This window comes from Neopelma chrysocephalum, unplaced genomic scaffold (genome assembly GCF_003984885.1).
Source record: "Neopelma chrysocephalum unplaced genomic scaffold, ASM398488v2 Primary Assembly neopelma1_24, whole genome shotgun sequence".
NCBI classification, from domain to species: Eukaryota; Metazoa; Chordata; class Aves; order Passeriformes; family Pipridae; genus Neopelma; species Neopelma chrysocephalum.
The window spans coordinates 47,848,432-47,868,188 of record NW_020897693.1 but is presented as its reverse complement, the minus strand read 5'-3'; the positions used below and the strand labels follow the sequence as shown (position 1 = coordinate 47,868,188).

At 39.2% G+C, this 19,757-nt stretch overlaps 1 protein-coding gene across 7 annotated transcripts in view; it reads left to right on the top strand.

Moving 5' to 3' along the window:
* Positions 1 to 650: 650 nt before the first annotated feature.
* Positions 651 to 19,757, top strand: part of PPP1R13B (protein phosphatase 1 regulatory subunit 13B) — a 69,873-nt gene continuing 50,766 nt past the window's right edge. For 2 of the 7 annotated variants that reach the window (XM_027674060.1, XM_027674059.1), the window contains exon 1: positions 14,342 to 14,494. In XM_027674060.1, the coding sequence (XP_027529861.1) occupies positions 14,369 to 14,494 (126 nt within the window). In that variant the 5' untranslated portion in view covers positions 14,342 to 14,368. Of the gene's footprint in view, positions 894 to 6,494; positions 6,534 to 14,341; positions 14,495 to 19,757 lie in introns of those variants that run through there. The other 5 variants (XM_027674065.1, XM_027674064.1, XM_027674061.1 and 2 more) reach the window with 4 other exon arrangements.

Below are 19,757 nucleotides of genomic sequence, written 5' to 3'. Positions count from 1 at the left end.
CATGAGTCTGACATCAGGACAAAAATACCTTCCCCTCCCGCTGCTAAGCCGAGTTTTTGTACATCAGGCGGGTTTCACAAGGGAGAGGGCAGGTGACGCTGCACATGACGTTACCCGAGCCACCAAGGTGTGTTTCGGTAGACCGGGACAAGCTGTTGGGAAGAGACCTCGGCTCCCGGGCACGGGAGAGCCCCGGCCCCGTGCCACCGCCCCGCTCCCCCCGCACGCCCGGGGCCGGGCGGGGCCGTCCCGCATTCCCCGCATTCCGGGGGCAAAAAGCGCCCGGGGCCGCTACCCCTTCATCCACCGCCCGGGCCCGCGGGCAATCGGCCCCGGGCAGCCCGCCCAGAGGAGGCGGCGCCCGCCGGGGCCCGGCCCGGGGGCAGGGCGGCACAGCGCCGGCGGGAGGAGGAGGAGGAGGAGGAGGTGCCGAGCCCGGGAACAACCGGGGTGACCCCGCGCTGAGCGCGGCGCTGTGGGGAGCGGGGGTGCCCCGGCAGGTCCGGGAGGCGGCCGCGAGTCCCGGCCCCGCATTCCCGGCGCGGCCCCGCGGTCACGTGCGGCCGCGCGGCCCCGCCCCGGCCGAGGAGGCGGTGGCGGCGGTGGGTTAACCCGTGGCGGGGCGGCGCGGGCGGAGCGGAGCAGGAAGCGCCCGGGGAGGGAGGCGGGAGAGGCGGCCGCGCTCCGGAGGAGGAGGAAGGGGGTTGGGAGCCCGGCCGCCGTCGCCGCCTTCCCCTCTTCCTTCCGCCCGCTGCGGGGAGCGAGGCGCGCGGGAGGCACCTGTCACAGCCGTCAGGGCGAGCGCGGCGTCCTCCGCGGACACAGGCGGCGGCGGGAGAGGCCCGGCACGGCTCGGCGGGCCCGGCGCGGGGACGGCTGCGGAGATGATGCCGGTGAGTGAGGAGGAAGGTTCGGGTTTACGGCGCCGCTGCCCGGCCTGGCGCCGCGCTGCCGGGCGCTGGGACGCCTCGCCTTTTCCTGCGGGGCTGCCGGCGGCGGATGGAGCGCGCGGCGCCGCCGTCACCCCCGGTGGGCGGCGGGGCTGCGGGATCGCCCTGGGGCTCCGCGCCGGGGGTGGGGCCGCGGGTCACCGCCGTCCGTGGCTCTGGGGGGGCACGACCTGCTCCCGCCCCTCCGTCAGCTGTGACAGGTCGGGGGCCGCGTCCCCCCGGGTTGTACCGGAGCGGCGCCTCCCGCGCCCCGGGGGCAGCGGGGCTCGCCCCCGGGTCGGTGCGGTCGCCGAGGCCCGCGGTGAGGCGTGGGGTGGGTGCGCTGTGTTTGGGTAAGTGGGTGTGCGGGGCGTGTGTGTGTTTGGTTCGGGGTTTTCCTCCCAGACCCCGGTCCCTCGCCGCCCGGGGAAGGGCGCAGCCGTCCCGGGGCAGGCGGCTCCGGCCCCCGGGGCCGGGGGTCGGGCGGGCTCCGTGTCAGCCCGGCTCCCTCCTCGGTTCCTGTCACCGCTTTTGTGAAGCCGCCGCTTATTTACCGAAGACAAACCCTTTCATTTTCCCGCAAACAACCTTGATTGTCTTCTGTGACAGAATCCCTCTCCGTTTCCTGCCCCGTGCTCCCCTCCCCTGTCGCTGTGGGCTGGTGCAGTGGTCAGAGGAGAGTTGTTCCTGATGACTGTTCGTTTTATGACAGGATCCTTTGGGACGGAGTAATAAACAATCACATTCCTTTTGTTGATTTCTTTCAAACTCTGTTTGATCTCAAGTGTGGGTTTATGAGATAGTCCCTTGTATGGATTATCTCCCATGTTTTCTCTAATTCCAGTAGAAATGAGCTTTTTATTTACAGTTCCTCTGCAGTGTTTGCAGCCGAATCACTGCAGCAGAATGCTTCTCTGTGAGAACACTAAAGACATATTTTTCAAAATTTCATTGCTCTAAATTTGTTTCATGACTGAGAGGAGGAAATAAATAGCTCAAACTAGGTGTAAAATTTCAGATTGAAGAGTACAGGTAGTGTTTAAAAAGCAGGTATTATGACAAGCTTTTTAACATAATGTGCTCTTTAACTTCCAGCTGCTGGGTGCCAAAATACTCCATTGATACTGATGAGAATTTCAGTGCACTGGGCACACTAGAAACCAGCAACAAAGTTCATGGAGTTACAGACTTGTGCTATAAACATACCGATATTAGCTTGTAAAAACAAAAACAAGGTGGCAGCTTCTTCATCTTCCATTGCAACCTGGGTTATGCTTTACATTCATAAAATTCCTACTGAAAACCCAGCCTGCCAATGACATGCTAAGTCAGAACAAATGTATTTGCTTGCCATTACTAACCCATGTGTGGGTTTCTGGCAAACATCATAACTTAGGTAGTGCAGTGATTGACTTCTTAGAAAGTTTCTTTTTACCTATTTTAGAGTTTCTGCCAGTGTCTCCTGTTACCTTCTTGCTTGTTTAATGTAGCAGTTGTTTGTGTTTATTGGAATGTGTTAGAAGATTCAGACTTTTTACTATGTTTTTGAAACACACTTCAAAGCATTTTTAAATGATGGATGAATTTTAATAAAAACAAATTACCTTGCTGCAGTGGTAGTAATGCTGCAGATTAGAGCTTCCTGAGTCTGAGTCCTAAAATGATAAAAAGTTCCTTTTCTAAAGAACTTTGAAATGCTGTTATGGACTGTTCATCAGTCAGGAACATGTGTATTTAAATAAATATGTATATTTGAATGGACACTGACAGTGCCTTTAGTCTTCCAATTTTTCATCCCAGCAACTTTATTTCTGAACTTCAAGGATGAAGAAAACCAACCCCATTTACTGGACTCAGCAACATATAATATCAGAATAATGTGGACATATGGCTATAGAACTGGACCAAATGTTTCAGGTTTCTTACTCTAGATTTTGTATTCTGAGAAGGGAAAAGCTAGTGATCTAACTTGTTCTGTGATGAAATTCCTTGACTTCATATTCACAGAAGCTTTTTTCTTCCCTAAACGTCTTGGGGTTTTGTTTATTTGTGGATATTTTTTGTTTTCAGGGGGTTTTTATACCATTAACAAAAGCAATAGCAAGAGGAAAGATTTTAATACTGCTAGGCTTGAACTGTTGTAACAAGTGAATGTGACTACAGTTTTTTGTCAACAAATTAAAATTAAATGTTAACAAACTTTTGTAGTTTCTTAAGACATTTATCAGACTTGAAGTAGTTGTTTGGGGCCATTTTTGGATTGGTAATTTTTTTTTGCATTTTGTACAACCATTTTTAAGAAGTAATATCTGAAGCACAGAAAACTGAGTTATCTGTTTTTCTACTTTCTTGTGTGTTGTGTTTTTTTTCCCCCACATGAAGTTACAGTTTCTTTTGTGAACAGGATACCTCCCTTTCTGTTCTTCGGCATCCTTTTCACATGAGGATTTTATTTATTATCCTTTTTCATGTTTCTTACTCTACTCTGTTTTTGAAAAATACGAAAAGACCTATATTCTTGGTCCTGAATACAGCTGGGCTTGAAGAAGACTTAATGATTTGGACTGCAGTTTCCTCACCTGTTTGGTTTTTTTTCTTTGCTTTGCTGACAAGGCGCATCAGCATTCATGTCATTGCCTTCAAGACATAAGGGCTATGTGTGTGTGAGCTTGTGATGGTACACTGACTATCACCTCTGCTAAGGAACACACTAAAAGAGTTGCTATAAGTATGCCTTGAAAATAGTCATGTCTTTTTCCCTGAAAAATAAATGTTAGTATTTATTGCATTCTTGGAATAAAATGTGCAAGCCTAGAACTATGTGGTATCCTTTCAAGCATTGAATCTTTTGGGTTAAAACAACCACAGGTCTATTTATTTGCAAAAATGTTGTGGATTTAGCTCCTTTTTCAGCCACATAATCTATAACCTGATTGGAGGAGCCTAATTATGTACATTATTTTCTATTTGCCCCAGTAGAAGTTTTTGGGTTTTTTTGGTGGTGGATTTTGTATTTGAAAGAGTGTTGGAAACTTTCCCTAAAATAATGCAATTAATGCATTTTCTTCTTGGATGATGGTTCCAAAATTACCTCTTCTGTCAAGTATTAGCTACATTCCTTGGACACTAGTGTGCACACAAGAAAAAGTCACTTATGAGGAGCACTGTTTTCCCACTTAAAAAGAGATGACTTATTCCACTTACAAAGTGGAATAGGGAACTGCTACAGTTGAGATGCCTATAATACTTCCTATTTTTTGCCTAAATTTTGGGTGTCATTCTCTTACAGCACATGTGGAGTAACATATCATGCTACAGGCATACAACTATGTAGAGTCTGTTCACCATCAATAAAGTGATAAGAGTGGTGATGGTGGATGCTGTGTAAGAAACTGTGATGGACTGAATCTTTTAGGAGTAATAGTTTAGTATTGCATGTTTTAGCAGAGCTTTTCTGCTTTTGCCTTTACCTTAATAATGAGAAATGAGTATCAGTGAGGTTGCAGCCATCATTTGCATTTTTGAATGCATCCAGGAGGAACCTCATGGGACTTTGTGTGAGGCCTAGAGTCAAGGACTTTTTGGACATGTCTGTGCATGTAGGATCAGGTAGTTGTGATGGTTATTTTCACAGAAGGGTGAGTGAAAAGTCTGGAGAGTGTTTAGTGGTTTTATTATTTTTTCGTCTGGTTAATTTTGTGGGACACTTCAGCTCTCCTCCAAAGAAGACCATGACTGATGCATATTTTATGTTAGACTAGAGAATTGCTGCATAAGTTCCTGACCTGTGAATACAAATAACATGATTGATAAAACACAAAACCAAAGCCGGGCATCTGCAGTAGTAATTTTTGAATAAAGCTTTTTTCCAGGTGAATTAAGGAAAAGTAGTTTTTTGTTGTGTTATTTTGTTGTTTGGATGAGTGGGTTTTTTTATTTATTTTTTGTTGCTTGTTTGTTTTTAAATGAGTACACACTTGTCCTGTATTCAGTCTAAAACATTTCCCAAAAAGTCTAAAGTAGGCATTGCCCTAAATATTCTTAAATCAGTGTATACTGTTCTCTTAGGAAGGTTGCTACTGATATAATTATACATTGTAAAAGTCTAAAGGAAGGTGTGTCACTTTAATGCACTTAAATTAATATTAGGAATTTTCAGTGATGTGGAGATAAAGTATATTGTGATTAACTCAGAACTGTAGTTCTCAGCAATACTGATATCATCCTTGTATGCTGAATAAATCTGAACTGACTGTAGAGAATAATTTGCAAGTTTATCAGCCATTATTAATGGAGTTATTTATTGCAACAAAGCTTAAAGGCCATTTCATGTTTTTTTGGATCATGTCACTGTTTTTTTAGGTTGACAGAATATGGCCTATTCTGTGGTAAAAATAAGTTCATCAGCTTCACTGTGTCAACAAGAAGTACTATTCATATGCTACTCTGATAATATAATATTTAAATATATTTATTAGATATGCATGGGTTCAGCTGAAACATATGAGAAAATTTTGAGGGAAAGGATATGCTCTCATATGGTAACAGAGATGAGTTTGTTGTCCATTGCAGACTTCAGAGAAAATAAATATTTGTTTGACAACAAAATTCCATTCTACCATATTGATTTATGTTAATCTAACAAATCCAAGTTTGATGTGAAACATATTATTTTTAAAAACCTAGCCTATTTGTGTATTTGTATTTAGATGGCATACAGCTGTGTAACAGCCCCCATTATGCTAACAGTTGTCCATACATAAAATAAAGACAGTGCTTTTTTTGTAAAGAATTTGTAGTCTAATGCTTGGTGTTAAAATCAGAGCTCACATTTATAAGTGTCCAGGAGCTTTTAGATAACTTTTTTTTGTCCTTATAAGCTATAGGCATCTTTAAAAATAAAAAATCATTATTGAGAGTAGAGGTTTGAAGAAGGAAACAAATTATTGCCTGATTAGGGTGGTGGGAGGAAGGTGTCTTGTTCCCTTTCTCTCATGACTCACTGCTGGAATTTACAAGTCTTATGTGTTTGTCTAAATTAAAAGCTTAATATTACCATAAATTAATTACTAGCACAAGATAGCTCAAAATACTTCACCTCTTAAATGAACATGCTAGCCTGGGATATAGGAGGTTCAATTCCTGGACTTGTGTCAGACCCCAGCAAAATGAGTTACTTTTTTTTCTTGAATTGAAACATTATACTATTAAGTGATTTCAAATACCTTTGAAGTCTTTCTACATTTATAAACAGTTTTTCCGTCAGTCTTGTATCCTGTATTTCACTGGTTCTTAAGTTATTGTAAGATTTTTAAGTGAACAGATATTCTAAGATATTAATTTTAACACTTCAGGTCGCTACGTTTTTCTGGTAGTTTGGAAATCTGCAGATAGAATCTGTTAAACTGGGAAGCATGTAGTAATCTCGAATGTACTAGGCAGTTTTATCCATGGAGTGTGCTCAATGTTCTGAGGTTCTGGAAGCAATTTTTTTTATGACAGACAATAATAGAATTATATTGTGCAATAATAGACTCCATCCTTCAGAAGCAGATTCGTGTGTCAAAAGCAGCAGTGGTACCTGGAGGACAAAGTGTAAATTCTGTAATAACTCAAAAGACCAGCAGGAATATGAACTGCTTAGTGGAGGAAAGGAATTGTTTCGAGCTTCAATTTTCAGTCACTTTACCTGGATTTTAGGTCACTCTGTTATTTTTCTAGTTCATGCTTAGAAGCAAGTACGTGTAATCGTGCTGGTATGGGAGAGTGCAGGTTTATCATTGTGGTGCAGTAGGATGTCGGCAGCAACTGAATTCCTTTCGGGACTGAGGTTTCACAATAGGGATGAGCTGGGTTAACCATTTCCTGAGGCCGGTGGAAGAGGCTTCCTCTTCCTTGCTGCTCATTCCCACCATTGGCTGTGAATGGACTGCACTGCTTGTCTCAGTAAACTGATACAGGCCACTAAGAATGTAAAAAAAATAGTTGTATCCAAAGAATGAAGAGATACATGTACATGTGTGTATAATGCATTGTGACTGTTGTCCGTCTGTGTTGGTACAGGAGGGAGCAGACTGCTTGGCTTACAGAGAATGGGGTGGAGAAGTGGAATCTCTCCCTTCAAGAATTTTTGTTTATTTGGTTTGGTTTATTGTGGAGCTGTACCCCAGGGGATGTATTTTGAATTTTGTTGTCTGACTGTTTAGCAGGTGAATAGAACAGTGAGATGAAACAAAAGGTCTCTGCAGTGTGGTAACTTTGTTACTTCAGACATAAGTTATGGTTTCACCAGTCCTCACGTCTTTATTGAGTACCCAGTAACACATTTTCACTGAAATGGGAAAAAGTAAGGATATTGGTTTTTCGGTAAAATATATGGTCTTTGAGGAACTCTCGAGAAACAAATATGAAGTTGGGACCAAAAAAAAAGGAAAAAATAATAAAACTTAACTGGCAGTTACTGGTCTGCCATAATTTTTTCCCTTCACTTTGCAGTATTTCATTCCTTCTGATTTCTGCCCATTATTTCCTTATCCTCTAGATTCATAGTGTAATTTAGCCCAGCTCTTCAGTAGTGGAAGTAGAATTAGGATTTTTTTATTTTATTTATTTTTTTTTTTAGTTTCCAATACATTGCTTTGCTTAGCAGCAGAATTCTATTTATGGATGAAGAATCTGTAGCTATAAAATACTTTATTTAAGGAATTCTAACTTCAGCAGGAAGCAATCTAATCTAAACTTGCATATGTTGCAGACAGTGTATTTAACCCGTATATCCTTATGTCTAACTTTGACAAAAGGATTTCAGTTTTCATGTGATTAAACTGTTGTTTATAAATTGAGAAGAGGAGAGGAAACTGAGGCTTCAGTTTTGTGTAGGTGAAATGGATGTAACTTCAGGGACTGCTGCAGTCCTGCCTCCCTGCTGCCCTCTCTCCTGTATCGGCTCTGATATTTATCTGTTTCTGTGCTGAGCTGGTTCAGTCTGCAAACTCAGCAGGAAGTTGTTTTTCTTTACTTTTTTTTTTTTCTTTTTTTCTTTGCCCCCCACCAGGATACTTTTCTGCCAGCTGAGCACACTGAAACCAACTCGGTGCAGGGTCAGATAAGCATTGGGATCAGCACAAGAAAGGGCAGCATTGTCTAGGTTGCAGGAAGGATGTAATCAGTTTTATCAGTTTAGGTTGTTTGTTTTTTTCAGCCTGAAACAACTCCATGCTGGTGAGTGAATATGGTGAGATACATCTAGATGCTTTTGGTATGAATCTATGTCCCAAGTGGCAAAGTGTAACTTCCCTGCTCTCTGAAGTCAGAACAAGTAAACACTGCAGTTCCCAAGGTCTCTGCTAGGCTGATCTAGGAGAATCTCTCCAGTCCCAAATCCCATGGGCTGACCCCATGCACATAAGCCCAGTGCACTGACTAGCATCTGGATTAATTCTGTGTTCTAATCTCCTGGGAGCCAGTTGGACACTGGGAGACCAGCAAACCTTGCTCTACTTAAATCCAGAATGTGTCTGTGCAGACCTACTAAGGTGAATAGCTGAGAATCCTTGAGAGTTCCTGTATTAGATGAAAAAAGTAGTCAGGGCTGCATTATTAATATGCGGAGAAAAGTATTGCCTGCATTGCTCTCTGATGTTTAAAGGGAAAGAAACAGGGTGGTTAGAGACTAGCAAAGTTTACCACAGCCATAAAGTACAGGCTTAGCTGTATATAATTTTGTTTTTAATTTCCCAAAGAGGTGGGTAAAGTCTTAGTTTATAATAACATGTACAGTTTAAGTTGAGACATACTTTGAATGCATTTTTGCATGAGAAAATCCTTTTCTGATCCTGTTTCCTAATGCAATTTGTCTAATTTATGATTCAAGACAGTGCTGCACCTGTTGGCATTCTTACTCCTGTTCTGCAGGTGATACCTTCAACATACTTATGGTACTTTCAACATAATTCAACTTCCCCCCCAACTCCTCCTCACCCATACTTACTACTTTAAAAACAAACAGGCTTCAGAAGGCCTATCTGACTATCTTCTAAAACCTTAACCCAGGTCAAAACCTGTTTGTCAAAACCTGACTTGAACTTATCCATCTAGCTGGAGTTCTCAAATTACTGACATCCAAAATGTTGCCATAATATATCTTTAATAAATGTTACTAATATCTCTGTCACTTCCTTTGAAAAGATACAGAGAAAGGAGAGGATATTTTTACATTGTTATGGTAAAATTAAATGTCTGTAAAATGGTTGGCAGGCTGTTAGTGTTTTGTAGAGAGAATAGTGTGATAGCCAGAGCGTAGACTGCATGATGGTATGGACAGTATGGGAATCTACTATCTCTGACTAGTTTAAACAGTTCACCTTGTGGGGTTTTTTGCCTGAAACTGTTATCCACTTACAGCTTAACTAACTTATTTGAGCATCTGAGAAAGTACCAACATGTGTGAACTGACAGCCATTGCTTACAAATCCTGTAAGATAATTTTTATACCACATGGGTATGTTAGATAGTTAACTTAGTCAAATACATGCGTAGAAATAGTCAAACAGGGTTCTTAGTGTTAAAGTTGTTATTATAATACATCAGTAGAGAAGTGGTTAGATATTACTGCTGTGTATTTAAAATGCAATTTCTTGGAATTGAAATTCTAAATGATTGTTTGGGCTAATGAATGGGTTAATTACTATTCAGACACTAAACAGTTGGACTGTGTGTACACTTTGGGAGATGACTGAATTCTTGAAACAGTGTCTTGAAAAATAAACTATGAAACTCATGTCTGTATGCAGCTTCATCTCTGCATGTAGCTTGGAATGTCTCAGCATGCCTGATGCTTAATTTCCTTATGTACTGCTTTATTGTCCCAAGTCATCTAAATTTCAGTCAATTTTAGCTGCAAGTCTGAATCACGTACTTCTACTAGTGGAAAAAAGATCTGTAATGGTTGACCTCCTTTACACTTTTAAGTCATGTCAGGATCAGTGCAATTATTTTAAAACCATATCACATGGGTTGGAGTCTATTCTAGCCCATGTCACTTTTCAGTCTTCTTTCTGAATAGCTTTTTGGTGTACTAACAGTACAGTGTATTTATCATTTTATTGCCATTTTTTAACACTTCAGCAAGGGCTTGTTGGGTATGGGAAGATGCAATAAAAATCCAAGCTTTACATTGAAACAAATTTCAAGTATTGTTTGCAGTGCTCTCTTCCTGCCAAATTCCTGACTGCGTACTTTATTTTTACTTTTTTTTTCCCGTGATGGTGGAGAGTAGTAGTATTTGGTTTTGTAGTACAGATAGAAGGTAAAGTGGTGAAGGGGGTTTAAATCAGTTTAAACTCTGAATTATAAACTGTTCTGTTTACCCCAGTGTGACTTTGAAATCCAACTCAAAATTTACATTTGAATAATTTAAATTATATATCAACTATTGTAGTTTTGCTCATTTTTAGCTACACATAAAGAACTTTTGAATTTGATTCACTTTCGTATGTACTAACCTTTAGAATATTTTGATATCCTTTTTATAGAGGACTTTTGGTATTTATGGTTCAAAATTATAACCTGAAAAAGGGACATAAAAGACACACTGAATGAGAGGATTTACTGTACAGTGTTTCCAATACGGTATTTTTGTGCTTCTGGGGGTTTTATAACATTCAACCCAACAAATCTTTGTGATTTGAGTCTTCAAGGAATTACTGGATTACCCCCATTTACTACTGCTCCCTTCCCCCAGTCATCTGAAGCTACCGAATACTGCTCAGTTTGCTGTCTGAGTTCTGAAGAACTGAAGCTTTGACACAAAATTACAAGTAAGCTTGATCTGGAGCATGCATGTAGTTGCCCTTATCTTTCCAGAAGCAGGAAAAAGCTTTTGGTCAGCTTTTTCTTATTATCTCACAAACGATGTAGAAATTTTTCAAGCATTGAGGTCTCAACAGCCTCTTTTCTTCCAGTGCTCAGGGATGTGTGTTCTGATTGTGTCTGAATTTCTTTATAAACCTTTTGTCTTCCTTTCCCCACCTGGAGACCAAAGTCTTTCTAGTCATCCTTCTTGTCAAGTACTGCAGTTTTCTTGTGAGACAGGACGTGTTCAAATATGTGAAAGAAAGCAGAAATATGAATGTTGTCATGTAGCTATCTATATATGTTTTTATGTATTGGTGTCTGTAGTCATACTGGGATAAAGAGTCTGATATCCTGGGGACTTAGAGGTTCTACTGTGTTTGTAACATCTTTTGGAGAGTAGATTGTTAAATCCCTTCCACACAGTGCAACCCCATATGGGGAAAAAGGAAATATACTCACCAGAAATCATTCTCTGTGTAGGTTATTAAGTGTACAGTTGTTAGTGTAATGGAGCATCACGTTTTTTACATCAGTAACATAGGATGAAGAAATGCATAAACTTAGTTGTCAGTTTACTGAAGTGGAAGTGATAAGTAAGCCTAGGTACCTGTCTCATTAGGTGCTATTAATTTACAATGATCTGTGAAAATATTGATCTTGTTGTTATTGTTGATGGGGTTTTGTTTATGTGGGTTGTTTGTTTGTTTTACTTTTCCCAGTATGATCCATAGATTTTTTTTTTATTGATCCTACTGGAGAAACTGAAAGAGAATATATAGAAAACAAACAAGCTGTTTGGTCTTTTTAAAATCTTGTCTGCAAATTATAAGAAGTTAATTTTCATCTGGAAGTAATATTAAGGTGTCTGTTTAAATAAATTTTGAACAAATACGAAAAAACTTAGCTTAGAGGACCTCTGTGCAATTGTGCATATTTGTAGTTAAGTGTGTTTAAAATAAATAAATTGTACATTTGCACGTTAGGCATTTACAGTACGGCTCATATAGCAGGAGGAAAGAAGTGACAATACTGAGCGGGTGGGATAGGGTGGCAAAGTGGAACAGAAGTTATTAAAACAAATAAGCCTTAATTTAAAATTAGCGATACCCTGCATGCAGTATGGTGTTATATTCCATCTGAACGCTTGCTCTTCTTCTTACTTGTCCCTTCCTTCTCTGTGTATTCTTAGTTGCTCACATCCACCGGTTTTAATCTCTAGCTTTATGTTCAATAATTTTACATTTTGTGTAGATGTTTGGTGTAAAGTTGTATACATTTTAGGGAATTATACTTTCAGTTTTCCTTTATATGCTTTTTTCCTACGTCATTCCATGTAGTTTTCAGAGATCACAAGTGTCTTCATGTTAAAATGCTTTAGTGGGATCATACACTGTATTTACTTTCTTACTGAGTGATTTACATAATCTGCAGGCATATAGATTTGCTAAATGTGAGCTTTGTCACACAGGGCAAGTCTTCTTGGATCTTACTTGGGGCTTTTTTGCATTTAATAAAGGATCATAACTTATGTCAATTAAATGCTGCATGCACCTCATCTCCTTCACTTAGAACGTTCAAAACCTCTTAGTTTTTGTGAGGAAAATCTCCTTGTTTCTTTAATGTAGGATTTTGAGGCTGGTATGTTAAACAACCAGAGGCTGTGGTATCTTCATCTCTCTACATAGGTCCCAGATTTGTGTTTCCCTACCTGACAGTACCAGTTCTAGAGCAATCAGCCAAGTGACTGCACTGGATCGGGTGCCCAGCGTGGAGGTGATAACACCCTCCAACAACTTATATGAAGGAAAGTAAGGGGCTACCCTCTGTTTTTGTTGTTTTGTATTTACCTGATTTAATTATACACTGGTGGTTTTAGTCATTTCAGAAGGGGGGAATGACAGGAAAAAAGGGAAGTTCAGTGACACACGTTTATTTTAGTTCCTATTCTTCTTTTGAAAGAACTCAATTATCCAATAGAGATGGCAGGCTTTAGTATTCAGCCTTCCCATATACTACTAATCTGTGTGTTTATGGCAAGTAAGGCTTTTATGAGTTCTGGTGGGTCGTTTAGAAGAATTCAGGCAATAGCCATATTTGAAAGAATGGCACAATATGTGTTAATACACACCCAGCTTTTCCTCTCAAATATTTATTCATGTGATATAGCTTGGTTTTTTGGCAGATAAAGATACAATCTGGTTTTGGAGAACAACCAGATTAGATTTTTTTGTCCTTCGTAGAGCAAAACAACCCTTCCCTTTTACAAAATATCCTTGAATTTCTCATTTATTTAAATGTTCCCAGTTGCTAAAAGGTTAACTTTTTTACGTCGCAGCATTTAAAAAATCTGACATTATTCTATCAATTATATTCTCAATAAATCTCTCAACATGGTACATGTTTGCTGAGGAGGAAGGAAGAATACTCCATGGGATCAGAATGTTAGTGACAAATGCGTTAAGGGAGGACAGTAGTTGTTTCGGGATGTTGAAGCAGGCTGAATACAGAATCTTACTGGCTTTGTCTGCTGCTTCTTTTAGGGAAGGGTAAAGTGATAGTGCTGTGGCTCACAAGTGCAGCTGAGAGCCCCTTTTCTTGCAGTTAATGTGTAAGGTGCTGCACATAAAATGTAACTCACAGCTCTGTTTTGAGAGAGATGAGTTATCTGGTTCAGTTGATCTTTCATAGTATAGGTTGGGTTTTTTGTTTTGTTTCAGGTTTTTACCTCCTTGGGTCACTTGCTCACTCTTCTCCCCATTTTCTCTATTAAAGGAATGGATCAGGCTGAAGAATACGCTTTGTTCCTGCAGTTGTAGAGTAAGAGCTAAATGCACTGTGGGTGCCATTGCTTTGCCTGTTTCCCACTCCGGATCCTGTATAGTGTTGACAGGAATGATGATAAACATTTGCTGTCCCTTGACATGAAGAGACAATCAGAAGCATAGTTTAATGTTTTATATTCTCTGCTGCCTGAATTATGTCCAGCAAGAAGACAGACTTTGCCAAGAATGGAGTAGTGCTTGAACTATAGTGTTTTTAGGTATAAATACATGCTGGAGGTGTTGTTTCTTTTGTTTCTAAGCTGATTTGTCCTTATAAAACACTTCTGTGATTTAAGAAAATGTCTCGGAATTATCTTTTGATGGTTGTTAAGTTCATTTGTTCTCAGGAATTCTGCTCCCATCGTTGCCCCCTTCTATAGGAAAATCACTTCTGTGTCTTTTGTGACAGTCAGAGCCTTATATGTAAATTTATTTAAGATAAATATTTACTGTTTGTCATGATTATAATAGCAAACAAAGATTACTATTGCACAATGAGAGGATAGCAGAACTCCCCTACTGCAACTTTGCCTAATTAGGTGAAACTTGATCTAGCCTATCTTGTTCCTGTCACAACTGTGGCCTGTCTTGTTTCTTTAGAACATCTTATCACTGCTCGTCATTACTGCCTGAATTCATGTGCCAGTAGACCAAAAATACTCCATTTAAGTAGTTTTTCACTGTAGTTGTTGCACAGAAACTGTTCTTAAGTTTTAGCTCTACACAATATTTTTATATTTGCTGCTGTTTACAACTGTCCACATGAAGAATATTTTAAGGATGGTTCTTCGGAATATTGTAAAAACATCAAAGGGGAAATCTTGGCTACCAAAAAAGACTGGACTTAACTCTAAACACTGGACCAAGGACAGAATTATAAAAAAGAAGGTGGGATAACATTGGTTTTTGTTTATTAGCTGTAAACTTAAGCATTTTGAGATTTCTTTTTGTAAAACTGAACAATGTATCCTTATAATGGATTAGAGTGTATGTGGGGTTTTTGCTTGAACATCACAGATTATTGCCTTATATGACTTTCTGCTGTATATGAAATGTCTGAAATTTTTTACTTTACCTTGCGTAGTATTATTATTACTATAGCAAAGTGGACTTCTGAGTGTAAAAGAGAATGGCTTTTGATTTTTAGATTTACCATTTTAAAACTGAAGAAATGTATTGGAAATAGTTTTTCCACTCTGATGGAAGGAAATTCTTCAGGCTGCCTGTTGAATCCCCAAGGATGTATTCACTTTTCACTTACTATTTTTTTACCAAGCCAGATAACATCTTTACATCTAAGATTGAATGGCTGGTATTCCCTGAAAGCAATGCACTAAACAATCAGTATTTTGTTAATACTTTTTACTTAGTGAGAGAAAGCCATGGCAATCCCTTCTGCTTTCACTCAATTGAAAATAAAAAGGAAAGAATAGTGCTGGTTCCAGTTGGAACATTACATATGGTTTTGTGTCTGTAGATTTTGTAAAAGTTCTTCCTTGTTTGTAAAATCAAAAAAATTTGTTTGGTGCTGCAAATCACCCTTATTATTTGACAAGTAGCCAAATAGCGTGACCTTTAGTAGAAATACTACGTTGAGTGGTTTTGTTTTGGTTCGTGGTTTTACTTTTGGTTGGGGGGTTGCTTTGTTGAAAAGTTTGTGAAAGAAAAGATCCAAATGACTTCCTTTATATCCTATACTTTTTCAATGAGATGATTTTTCAGTGCAGTAGGTAGGTCAGGCTTTTCTGGAATTCAGTGGATTTTGGATGACTTTGCTGTAGCTGTTGACAAGGTCGAACACAAGACTGTAGAAACATCAGCACCTCCCTGCCCTTATCTTAGGCCAAAATATTTTTAATAATTTGAGAACACTCAGTTCTGTGATACAAATTCGGTGGGACACTTTTGTTGCATGTGGATTTTGGAGATGAAGTTTTCTTTCAGGAAATGGACCTAAACCCTCATACTGAACCTCCTCTTCAGCTTTGCCTTGGGGTGTCAGACTGAGCTTTCTTTCCAAATGAATTGCACTGTTGCTAATGCCAATATGTAGAAAGCTTGAATAGGATTTTGCTCCATATCCCCACCTAATACAAGTAAAATATTAAATTTTTTGTCTTTCTTATCTCTCACCTGGTTCATGAGTCTTGTGAGAGAATGTCCTGTTTTGTAGAGTTTGGACTTCAGGGGGTTTTGACTGCGTATGTTTTTTCTTGGTTTTGGTTTGTTAATGGATTTTTTTGTTTTGGGTGGGGTCTTTTTAAAACCTTTCATTTTGGTGAATGCAAATTTTTTTTTTCCTGACTGGAAAACTGAGATTCTTATGTAATAAAATGATCTCTGAAGCTGAGTCATCTTGGATTAATTTAGTTTTGTTTTTAATTTATTGCCAGTTCACCCACGTTTACTGAGCATTTTACAGCACTACAGTTACGTTGTTCTTCAGCCATGTGCTTCCATAATGGTTTGGAGAGTAAAATATTTAATAGTATTTCTTAACGTATTATTCATATCTCATCAGCTGATGAAATGGAATAGACAGTTAATACTTTAGGACTGTTGTTCCAAGCTTGTCATGCATTTGATGTGTGGCATGCTGATTACCCTGTCAGATAGGAAAGATTTGGACCTCTGAACATCGGGATTAAGTTGTGTGTGATGTTGAACAATCAGATGCAGTTGTAGTGCCACAGTGAGTAGTACCTCTCTCCTTTTTCCTGAGGGCTGTGGGGCCACACTTGGCCCATTACCGGGGGTCCCCACTTAGCTCTCTGAAGCATTTGGTTTGGAGGACCCTGGGTTGGAGATGTGAAGAAACAGTAGAATTGTGGGCATCATGTTCATATTGTATCAAGATAGAGCTGTTGGAGTTCATGGACAAATGGACTTGAGGAAAGATCATTGCACCAGTGCAGCTGTTGTTTTGATCCAGAATCTTGCTGTCCTCTGAACCTCTGACTTTTCCTGCATATTAGTGGTGTTCCATGCATTTGCAAATGCAGCAACTGCTGCAGTTTCCTTTGAGTTTGGCAAGAATCCATTATTTAAAGAATTCTCATATTTATAAGCCTAAACACCTACTAAAATAGTTATAGCAAGGCTATTTGCTAGTTTCTTAAATAGATTAGCAATTTCTTTTACTTTTTTATTTAATAATCAGCACAAAATTGATGTGCCTGCTGATTTTTATTGGTTTATTTTACAGGTACTTTAGATAAATCTCATTGAAATTAGGCAGGCAGTACTAGATGAGGTTTGTCATCCTAAGATTCACAGTAAAAAATATTCCAGAAGATAAAAACCAGTATCCTTAATGAAGAGAGCAAGTATCAAAAATACCTCTGGGACTTCTTCACAACTGTTTGATTTGAAGATCAGTCTTGTGTTCTTGGTTGGTAGATGGTAAGACCCATTTGCAATAATCCTGTAACAAATCAGAGAATGCTGATTTGCGAGGTGAGGAAAACTTATTTTTATGCATTGAGTTGTCATGAATGTTGTAAGGGGTTTAGGAAATCCAGCGTCAACTGATTAGAGCAAAGAGTCTTTCAAGAAGAGTCTCCAGCTTCCACCTCTTAGTAGTAATTGTGTATGTCATGAAATATAACATTTGGCCCACAGTCTTTTAAGAAAGAAAAGAAAATTTCAAAGTCTTGTTCTGTGAAGAATAAATATCTCTCTGTTTGTAATCTTTGTTGCCTGATGGAGAAATGTGCTCAGCAAGAACTTGTCAGCATACCTGGAATTATCCCTGCGTTCCAAAGTCTCTTACATGGTAACTGGTGTCTTGACAGTCCTTTGGTAGAATTATTTGCGTCAAGGAGCAACAACAAGATCTCTTGCTGTTTCTCCAGATGTAGCAATTTAGGAATCAAGCCAACAGATAATATGATGCAGGGATGTTGAACTCATTCTGTAGCAAGTGCCAAATTACATTTTCCACTAGAAAACATCACAAGAGGCATGTTTTATAGATTTCTCTAACGTCAGGCTGTGTTGCTTTAGCTGATAATGTTAAATATTGCACTTGGACAGATATTCTTTTAAAATAATAGTCTTCTTTGTGATGCAATCTCTTTGGTTTTTTTTTAGCTAGTCCATTTTAAGCTATACTCGTTTTTCCCTTCTGTAGCCACAAGTTTACTGCCCACCTTTTAAATTTCAATTTATCCAAATCTCAGCTCCTGCTTACTTTTGACAGAACTGTCTGAATCTATAAGAAGGTGTTCCAATGTTGTGACAAACAATAAACAGCTTCTGTAAAGATAATGTCTGGAGATCTGGCAATGCTTCACTACCATGGATTGATTGTGACTTCTAATGGAACAAAACATAGGATTACAATGTTTAAATGATCGTGTCATTCTTTTGTCTTAGGGAGATGCTAGAAACTTAGCATTTGCTAGGTCAGTTGTTTTTTTGGGTCTATTCATGTCTTGCTCCTCACAACCTGTAGAGATTGTGGGTTGTTTTTGTTATTTACACAGGTGAACTTTTAGTTGCTGTTGTTGTCATTAGGTATTGTTTTCCTAGAGCTCTGGAAGTCTTTCAGTTAACCACTATGTACCTGTCATTTAGTAATCTGTGGATTTATCTTGGTGATGATAGTTGCTGTTTCCTTCCTTTGGCTTACTTCCCTGCCCTACAGAAATCCTGCCACTGCAGGTGTAAGGGGCCTCAAATTCCAGATCTACAATTGTTGCTGTAGCTTTTTTTTTTCCTTCCCATAACAAAAAGCAAGAAAGTGTCATAAGTATCCCTTCAGCAAATAAATATCAGGTAGGTGTAGTTTTTTGAGATCGTCTGAATCCTGTTGAACAGCTGCTGTCACATGTGAAAGCTCATGAAGAGGACAAAGTCCTGAAAGTCCTGAGAAGAAATATCTATGGGTTCTGTCAGTGCTTTAAGCCATCACATACACGTAGGCCTTGTGCAAGATTTTACTACATTTTTATAAGGCTTTTATATATGTTATACTTCTGCATTTCTATAAGAGGAGTTTCTGTGCCCCAGCAAGAGAAGTAATTTTGTGCACAACTGTTGTCTGACAAGCTCCTGGTTCTGTTTTCTGTGGGCAGGTTGTCTTGTGTAGAGCATGTTGAAGGTGGATCTCAAGGTGGATCAATTTTATTTTTTAAGTGATTGCAAAATAACAAGTTAATGTAACCAGCATATGAACTTATGCAAAAAATGCTTTTGTGCGATAATTGTATTAAAGTACATCTAGGCAACATGAAATTTTCAGATTTTATCAAGATCACAAATAACCATAAATAATATTAATTTGTTTGTATTTTTGAGTAACATTATGAATACTTGAGTCTATCACTAGTAACATTTAAGGATTTTAATGTTTATTAGTAGCCCATAGCTGAATGCTTTACATTTTTGGTGTCTGAGATTTACTCCCAATTTTGTGGATTCTTTCACAGGCCATATGGAAGCAGTTGGCTTCAAATTTGAAAGTGTAGTAAGAAACTGTTGGTTTCACAAGTCTACATTTTGGCAGAAAAATTTACTCATTTTTGTATTCCTTGCGAACTAGGTGTTTAGAAATATGGAAATTGAATGCAGTTATTTCTCACACCATATATGGGGAAAAGAAACAAGATGATCTTAGAGGAAAGAAATCTCCTGATGAAAACCACAGTGATGGTTAATAAATTTGCTATATGTCTTAATGCTCTTATTTTAAATAAGACTCATAAACATACTGCAAGAAATTCTTAACTGATCTGTTTTTAAAAATAAAATCTACAGTCTGAAGACGGATAATTATTGGAACAAAGCATGCTGGTGAATAACTTGTTTATTAGATGGACTTTAAATGTTTCTTTTTAATATAGAGAAGTCAAATTGTTTAATCTTGCTGCTGTTTTTCTGGGGTTTACATACAATAACATCAGATTTATTTGGGACTTGTTAGTTCTGAAATCTCAATAGTATAAAGAAATAGTCATGACTTGAGTCAAGAAACTCTCTTTAGATGGCTTTAATTAAAACAGTTCTGGGGTTACAATGTCATAGTCCGGTTTGTTTTAAAATGTACTTTCTTAAAGCTTTACCTAATTAAGTCTATAGTCTTAAAAAGGGTCAGTGTTCATACTGCAAATAAAGTTAATATTCTGCTTTAATGCTTGAAATATGCAAC